Source organism: Salvelinus namaycush, chromosome 10 (genome assembly GCF_016432855.1).
Source record: "Salvelinus namaycush isolate Seneca chromosome 10, SaNama_1.0, whole genome shotgun sequence".
Classification (NCBI taxonomy): Eukaryota; Metazoa; Chordata; class Actinopteri; order Salmoniformes; family Salmonidae; genus Salvelinus; species Salvelinus namaycush.
Window position 1 is genome coordinate 24,901,296 of NC_052316.1, and position 8,766 is coordinate 24,910,061.

The window sequence follows — 8,766 nt, forward strand, 5'->3', positions numbered from 1 at the left end:
ATATGTACACTACATTAACAAACTAAAACAGGAACAGAAGATCAATAACTTATACACATTAAGGAAAAGAGTGGAAGAGTGGTTTATGTATATAATTTACATAAATGTACCCTCCTCTTCCACACATTTTAGTTTGCTGCAGAACATAGTCTCTACCCATTCTACTGGCCTCTAGCGTACAGTGCATGATGAAGATAGTCGTTGCCTCCCCCTCCCCCTCCCTCCATCCCCTCTCCTCCCCGTGCTGCGGCGCTGCCCTCCTAAGTGTAGCCCAGATTCTCCATCTCGCTGCGGTAGCGCTGCTCCGACACCTTGCTCTTGTGCTGCTTGCTCTCCAGGTGAAGGCGGAAGTCGGCCTCCTCACTGGCCCCAGAGTTGCACATGGAGCAGTAGAACTGGCCGCTGGGCGTCACACACATGGCCAGGTCCCTGGGGATCCTCTGCCTGGGCCGGGGGTTGTAGTAGGGGCCTGGGACACACACCAAGACATACATACCATCAGAGGAGAGGATAACCTCATTAAAATGATGGAGAGTGAGTGAGCTGCTGCTCACCAGTGAACACAATACCAGAAGATGGGAGTGGCAGAAGGATGCCAGGTGCTACAGGGGATGGAAGGCTGGCTGTGCATAAATAGGAGAAGCTTTCCACTGCCATGGTCATATGAATGTTACAAGAAGAAATACAAATGTGTCCCTCATAGAGTACCACAGTATGAGTCATAATACCCATAAGATCTAGCGGTCAAACAAGGAAATGGTTCCAATCATTTTCCACCATTAATTTTTCTCATTTTAGAAACACTTATAATAAGGGCTGTGTTTTGTGTAGGCTTACGTTGGTGTGACGTTTTTATAACCGTGTAAATCTCTCTAGGACAAGGTGACTTTTATCAATATTTGCCTGTATTTACCCCCCAAAAATGAAATTATAATTAGCTGCTAAGATGGCTATCATAAAGAACTACAAATGCCATGATGATGTGGACGAGAATGCCGAATCGAGACAAAGGTAAGAATCTCTGGATTACCTATCTAATGTTAGTTAAATGTAGTAATGAATAAATAGGCTACATTTCTTTAATGAACAATTCTGTGAACTGTCTTGTGCAAGTTTTAAATTGACACAATACCTGTTAGCAAAGGTATCAGCTGGAGATGACGTGCAGGAGCTTGCAGGGATTTGTAGTTTTGCATGTCTAATTTGATGCTAAGTAGCAATTTCGAATCTGAGAGTAAACAGAGCCAAATATACTGATAAAAGTCACCTTGTCCGATAGAGATTTACATGGTTATCAAAACATCATGCCAGGTTAAGCCTACAGAAAACACATTCCTTATTTGAAGTGTTTCTAAAATCCCCTATTGGAAAAATGAATGGTGGAAAAACGATTGGAACTTATTCCCTGTTTGACCACTAGGTTTTTGGGGTATTATGACACCTCCACTGTGGTGCTCTCTTAGGAGAATGGATGCATGTTGGATAGAGAATAAATGCTCTGCTGTATCTGCGTGTATGTCTGGAGGGAACCATCACAGGCCTTTGCAGAGTAACTCTGACAGACAAACTACATTTTCTATCTGAGAGAGTTTTAAACAACTCTATTTCTGGAATTGTCCATAAAGGACATTTAAATCAGGAAAGTCTCTGAGCCCTGAGGGGAGGCAAGGGAAGGGAGGAGAGGGGGTGCAGTTGTGTCCTATGATTCATCAAGAGGGAGTAGGCCATGGTGGAAGGTATGTGGAGTGGGGGATCGGAAGTGGATACTGGGCTGGACAATAGACAGTGAGGGGTCTGTCTAATGGACTCTCGCCACCTGAGCAGGCTGTGTGACGTCTGTGGGGCAGCAGAGCTGACGTGGGTTGCTGTATCGGTTTACATATCCAAAGCCCTGGTGCCGGGCCTGTGCTTAGTGACTGACCAGCCTCAGCCAACCCCTTAACTTTCTTACAGAGCATTTCCCCTTCAAAGGTGGTGATGAGAGGCGGCTGTTCACTGCTGCTATGACCATGGAGTAGAAAACAATAGCCTCCACCAGCTGTCAAAAGCTTCATTGGTATCAATAAATAGGAAATGGGCAACCACCTCTGCTCTCAAACATACAGTAAAGTATACATTCTCAAGACTAGGAATATCCCTGAATCATCTGATCTTTATGAGCCGTTCTGGCTCGGTCAATCCTTACTTACATCTGACCTTCACAACAAAATTGTGGAATTACAACAAGTTTTCCCCTGTAAAGTAATTTGCTGTTTGGTCATACTTTATTACCGGTATGTCTTTGTTTCAGTGTGCTGTACCTGGCACGGCAATAGGCAACTGTGGGGTCCTACGGTTCTTGATAAACCTGTACTCGCTCCCCTCTTTCCTCGGACGCCTCTGGACACACTCAGTCGACTCTCTGAAAAATTGATGGATCAAGTTACTGAGAGCAAAGTCTCCGATATTTAGTTTATAAATCAAACAGCCAACCTAACAATAATAGTTACTATGATGGACAAAATAATGGAATGCATCTATCACATGCAATGGCATTTTCTCTTTAAACGGAAGGATTAAAACATACAGTTGAAGTCGGAAGTTTACATACACTTATGTTGGAGTCGTTAAAACTTGTTTTTCAACCACTCCACAAATGTCTTGTTAACAAACTATAGTTTTGGCAAGTCGGTTAGGACATCTACTTTGTGCATGACACAAGTAATTTTTCCAACAATTGTTTACAGACAGATTATTTCACTGTATCACAATTCCAGTGGGTCAGAAGTATACATACACTAAGTTGACTGTGCCTTTAAACAGCTTGGAAAATTCCAGAAAATGATGTCATGGCTTTAGAAGCTTCTGATAGGTAAATTGACATAATTTGAGCCAATTGGAGGTGTACCTATGGATGTATGTCAAGGCCTACCTTCAAACTCAGTGCCTCTTTGCTTGACATCATGGGAAAATCAAAAGAAATCAGCCAAGACCTCAGAAGAAAAAAATTGTAGACCTTCACAAGTCTGGTTCATCCTTGGGAGCAACTTCCAAACGCCTGAAGGTACCACGTTCATCTGTACAAACAATAGCACGCAAGTATAAACACCATGGGACAACGCAGCCGTCATACTGCTCAGGAAGGAGATGCGTTCTGTCTCCTAGAGATGAACTTGCTTCAGTGCAAATCAATTCCAGAACAACAGCAAAGGACCTTGTGAAGATGCTGGAGGAAACAGGTACAAAAGTATCTATATCCACAGTAAAACGAGTCCTATATCGACATAACCTGAAAGGTCACTCAGCAAGGAAGAAGCCACTGCTCCAAAACCGACATAAAAAAGCCAGACTACGGTTTGCAACTGCACATGGGGACAAAGATCGTACTTTTTAGAGAAATGTCCTCTGGTCTGATGAAGCAAAAATAGAACTGATTGGCCATAATGACCATCATTATGTTTGGAGGAAAAAGGGGGATGCGTGCAAGCCAAAGAACACCATCCCAATCGTGAAGCAGGGGAGTGGCAGCATCATGTTGTGGGGGTGCTTTGCTGCAGGAGGACTGGTGACCTTCACAAAATAGATGGCATCATGAGGCAGGAAAATTATGTGGATGGAAAATTATGTGGATATATTGAAGCAACATCTCAAAACATCAGTCAGGAAGTTAAAGCTTGGTTGCAAATGGGTTTTCCAAATGAACAATGACCCCAAGCATACTTCCAAAGTTGTGGCAAAATGGTTTAAGGACAACAAAGTCAAGGTATTGGAGTGGCCATCACAAAGCCCTGACCTCAATCCCATAGAAAATGTGTAGGCAGATCTGAAAAAGAGTGTGTGAGCAAAGAGGCCTACCAACCTGACTCAGTTACACCAGCTCTGTCATGGGGGAATGGGCCAAAATTCACCCAACTTATTATGGGAAGCTGTTGGAAGGCTACCCGAAACATTTGACCCAAGTTAAACAATTAAGGGAAATGCTACCAAATACTAATTGAGTGTATATAAACTTCTGACCCACTGGGAATGTGATGAAAGAAACAAAAGCTGAAATAAATCATTCTCTCTACTATTATTCTGACATTTCACATTCTTAAAATAAAGTGATGATCCTAACTGACCTAAGACAGGGAATTTTTACGAGGATTAAATGTCAGGAATTGTGAAAAACTGAGTTTAAATGTATTTGGCTAAGGTGTATGTAAACTTCCGACTTCAACTGTATCTGGTTTGAATTTCATATAACAGGGCATGGCTGAAGGGGCAGGATTTCTATGTTTGAGTATTTATTAGCCATGCGCATGTTGCATCTGTTGTTTGTCTTCCTGGTGTTGGGTGGGGAACCAGTAGTGACACCACAGACTCACAGGATGCTACTGCTCTGCTGGGCCTCAGCCAGCCGCAGTCTCTTGGAATGGTTCTTGCCCTGGTAGTGTGCCTGAGCCACGGCAGGGGAGCTGAACGAGGCATCACACAGCTTGCAGTAGTCGTTCTCCGTGGCTAAGATCACCCTGCTGGCACCCATGAATGACACCGGCTGAACAAAAAAAGAAAGAGTGAGTTTTTAAAAAAGGGCTCTTTTTATTACCAGCCTAAATGATACTCCTGCCAGTTCAAAGCTACATACAGTATCAAAAGAGTTAAAACATACAGTGCTGACAGTTTTCTACAAACCATCATGTTGTTTCTTATGAGCCGATTCTATTTGATTGCAGTTCTCCAGATCAACAACAGAGATCCAAACCGTGAATGTGCTGAAAATTCACAGAACTTGGACTTGTTCATACAGTATTATAGTTTCCTGAACAATAACACATTCATTGTGTGCCAACGCCAAGCTTTACCTGTTTGGGAGTTGCACTGTCAGTTGGTGGAGTCGTGAGGGGTTGCTGGGAAAGTGGCTCTATTACCTCCGGAATCCTGATGGCAGGTGACTGCTGGCTCCCTGCATAGAAATTTCTCAGCTTCTTACTGTGGTTTTTTCCCTGGAAAAGAGACAACGGGTGATTCAATCCCACAGCTCAGTCCACTCATTGCACTGTCATCACCATAGCGCCATATTGCGAATTATGAGCATCATCACCATCATCAGTGAGCGCAACTGTTAGGGTTTACATTTTCCACTTACATTCATGAGGGTATATCAGTGATGGCTGATATGCCAAATAAACAAACATTGACATTTCATGTTTGACACAATGTAGTTGATGCATGATGAGAAGCATTTGCTGCCATCAAAACATACAGTTGAAGTCGGAAGTTTACATACACCTTAGCCAAATACATTTAAACTGTTTTTCACAATTCCTGACATTTAATCCCAGTAAAAATTCCCTGTCTTAGGTCAGTTAGGATCACCACTTTATTTTAAGAATGTGAAATGTCAGAATAATAGTAGAGAGAATGATTTATTTCAGCTTTTGTTTCTTTCATCACATTCCCAGTGGGTCAGAAGTTTATATACACTCAATTAGTATTTGGTAGCATTTCCCTTAATTGTTTAACTTGGGTCAAACGTTTCGGGTAGCCTTCCAACAGCTTCCCATAATAAGTTGGGTGAATTTTGGCCCATTCCTCCTGACAGAGCTGGTGTAACTGAGTCAGGTTTGTAGGCCTCCTTGCTCGCACACTCTTTTTCAGATCTGCCTACACATTTTCTATGGGATTGAGGTCAGGGCTTTGTGATGGCCACTCCAATACCTTGACTTTGTTGTCCTTAAGCCATTTTACCACAACTTTGGAAGTATGCTTGGGGTCATTGTCCATTTGGAAGACCCATTTGCAACCAAGCTTTAACTTCCTGACGGATGTCTAGAGATGTTGCTTCAATATATCCACATAATTTTCCTTCCTCATGACGCCATCCATTTTGTGAAGTGCACCAGTCCCTCCTGCAGCAAAGCACCCCCACAACATGATGCTGCCACCCCCGTGCTTCACGATTGGGATGGTGTTCTTCGGCTTGCAAGCATCTCCCTTTTTCCTCCAAACATAATGATGGTCATTATGACCAAACAGTTCTATTTTTGTTTCATCAGACCAGAGGACATTTCTCCAAAAAGTACGATCTTTGTCCCCATGTGCAGTTGCAAACTGAAGTCTGGCTTTTTTATGTCGGTTTTGGAGCAGTGGCTTCTTCCTTGCTGAGTGACCTCCTTGCTGAGTGACCTATACAGTGATATAGGACTCGTTTTTACTGTGGATATAGACTTTTGCACCTGTTTCCTCCAGCATCTTCACAAGGTCCTTTGCTGTTGTTCTGGAATTGATTTGCACTTTTCGCACCGAAGTACGTTCATCTCTAGGAGACAGAACACGTCTCCTTCCTGAGCAGTATGACGGCTGCGTGGTCCCATGGTGTTTATACTTGCGTACTATTGTTTGTACAGATGAACGTGGTACCTTCAGGCGTTTGGAAATTGCTCCCAAGGATGAACCAGACTTGTGGAGGTCTACAAAAAAATGTTGAGGTCTTGGCTGATTTCTTTTGATTTTCCCATGATGTCAAGCAAAGAGGCACTGAGTTTGAAGGTAGGCCTTGAAATAAATCCACAGGTACACCTCCAATTGACTCAAATGATGATCAGAAGCTTCTAAAGCCATAACATCGTTTACGGGAATTTTCCAAGCTGTTTAAAGGCACAGTCAACTTAGTGTATGTATACTTCTGACCCACTGGAATTGTGGTACAGTGAATTATAAGTGAAATAATCTGTCTGTAAACAATTGTTGGAAAAATTACTTGCGTCATGCACAAAGTAGATGTCCTAACCGAATTGCCAAAACTATAGTTTGTTAACAAGACATTTGTGCAGTGGCTGAAAAACGAGTTTAAATGAATCCAACCTAAGTGTATGTAAACTTCTGACTTCAACTGTATGTGTTGGGGTAGGCCTACAAGTAAGCTTGTCCCCAGGCTCAATTGCTACCGCATATTGACAGAAACAGCCTGCTGGTGGATAAGATACGGTACAAGCTACATGTACAGTAAACCAGCTCACCTGGTAGTGGGCCTGTGCCTGCTGAGCAGAATTGAGGGTGACGTTGCACAGTTTGCAGTACAGAGGCTTACACAGCTCCTCCAAGGTAGCGTCCTGGTCTGGGGCCCCGATCTGAGCATCTTTCTCCTGGGGCCTGCTGCTGAGGGTCGCCTGGGCAGTGGAAGGTGGGACAGGGCAGGGGGGCCCCTGCACCAGCTGGAGGTGAGCGGGAGGTTTGGCAGACAGAAGACTGGAGAGGGGGAAACGGAGGGGGTCCGGGGTCACTACTACTGGTGGAGGGGGTCCGAGGGTCTGTGGAGGGGGTCTGAGGGTCTGTGGAGGGGGTCCAAGGGTCTGTGGAGGGGGTCCAAGGGTCTGTGGAGGGGGTCCAAGGGTCTGTGGAGGGGGTCCAAGGGTATGTGTAGGAGGCATTGGCTGGAACAGTGGCTGCTGCTGGCCAAATAGGCTCAGTGAAGGCTTCAGCATAGACTCTGGTCCTGAGGGCCAATGCAATGATTGCAAAGCATTAGAATCAATCATATACTTTAAAATGTAGGATAGGCATGTAATGGTTATATAACATTTGGAGGATGCAATAACTATAGTCGTCAACTGTGTTCATTTCTCCCTGGGGAAACAGACACTAACAAATAAAACAATAGTGGGTTTCACAGCTCTGCTCCTTGCGACAATAAGTTCCTCAAGCATTTCTTGATATGCCGCTGATTCAAACAGACCATTGCCTACTTGACTGGGTACATTTCAGGCACTCATGTGTGGCCAAATTTTTTCTGCATATAAGGGTGGGGGTTGGGTCAGCAGCTGCGCTCATGTCTGATGTTTCCACTGTATCGACTCAGATTGGAGACCCAACAACAGTGATTCATAGACCTAAAATAACAGTGTAGGATGTTTTGGATTCCAGCAGCCATGCAGTGACACCAAGTGAATGGCATGCTTGAAATGGAACTTTCCGATAACAACAAACTAAAGGATGCTCCGGCAATTGTAGGTCGACAACGTGTACATCAATGTTATTCTGATAAATGTCATAATGTAGCCTAAACACCTAAAAATGCTTTAATATGAGTGTGAATAAAATAATTCAAGAAAATTGCTCACTTTCTAAATATTTTTTCTGGGTATTGCAATGAAGTAGAAAAAAACACTAATCTGCTTAGCCTTGAAGCGCAGTATGCTGTATAACTGCTATTATTTCCCCTTGCAGAGTAACGAGGAGACAAACCTGAATCACATGTTCACTGGAGAATATAGCCTAATCCCAAAAATAGTCCCAGGAACCTACATTGTCATAGCCCAAGGTCAGAGTCGAAGTCCTCTTTTCTCATCTTGGGTACATAACACTCCTCCTGAGGCTTAACCCTGGGATTTCACATAAAATGGAAGTCCTGGGGAAATTAATGAGTAGTCATTGGCCATGTATCAAGAGGGATGGCCTTGGGTCTCTGAGTTGGAGAAAAGTATTTTAAGGAAAGGTCTTCTTGGGTCTTAAAGTGGAGGGTTCTAATTCTTTCATTTGGTATGTGTGCAGAAGAAAGAAAGAACCAAAAACCTTCAAAAGTTGAATAGCCCTTCACAAACTTATAGTTATTTCATGCCTTTTACACTGTGTTCCTCTGCCACATGAATTATGGAGCGAAGAGTGTATGCCTCATGCACTGGAATGATGTGCATGACTAGTCTTTGAATGGAGAAAGCTTGAAGGGAACTCATAAAGACTTCCTGTTTAATTCTTATGTTCAATGCCTTGCAGGGACACACGATGGAGACTTGGTTTTAGCATTGA

The 8,766-nt window shown here is 43.4% G+C and overlaps 1 protein-coding gene across 1 annotated transcript; it reads right to left on the bottom strand.

Moving 5' to 3' along the window:
- Window positions 1–260: 260 nt before the first annotated feature.
- Window positions 261–7,445, bottom strand: LOC120054261 (zinc finger matrin-type protein 3-like). The gene is made up of 6 exons (XM_039001685.1): window positions 6,981–7,445; window positions 4,890–4,964; window positions 4,347–4,516; window positions 2,308–2,401; window positions 1,442–1,454; window positions 261–469 (listed from the first exon to the last, which is right to left on the bottom strand). Exons 1-6 carry the CDS (start codon window positions 7,443–7,445, stop codon window positions 261–263), a joined length of 1,026 nt encoding a protein of 341 aa, XP_038857613.1.
- Between the last annotated feature and the right edge of the window lie 1,321 nt (window positions 7,446–8,766).

What these genes read in the sequence shown, in the direction of transcription:
- LOC120054261 (XM_039001685.1), bottom strand. Translation starts at nt 7,445, where the DNA reads ATGCTGAAGCCTTCACTGAGCCTATTTGGCCAGCAGCAGCCACTGTTC. An exon ending in CTGCCATCAGGATTCCGGAG is followed by an intron (nt 4,517 to 4,889) that starts GTAATAGAGCCA and finishes TTTTTTGTTCAG; the next exon opens with CCGGTGTCATTCATGGGTGC. An exon ending in CAGCAGAGCAGTAGCATCCT is followed by an intron (nt 2,402 to 4,346) that starts GTGAGTCTGTGG and finishes TCAATTTTTCAG; the next exon opens with AGAGTCGACTGAGTGTGTCC.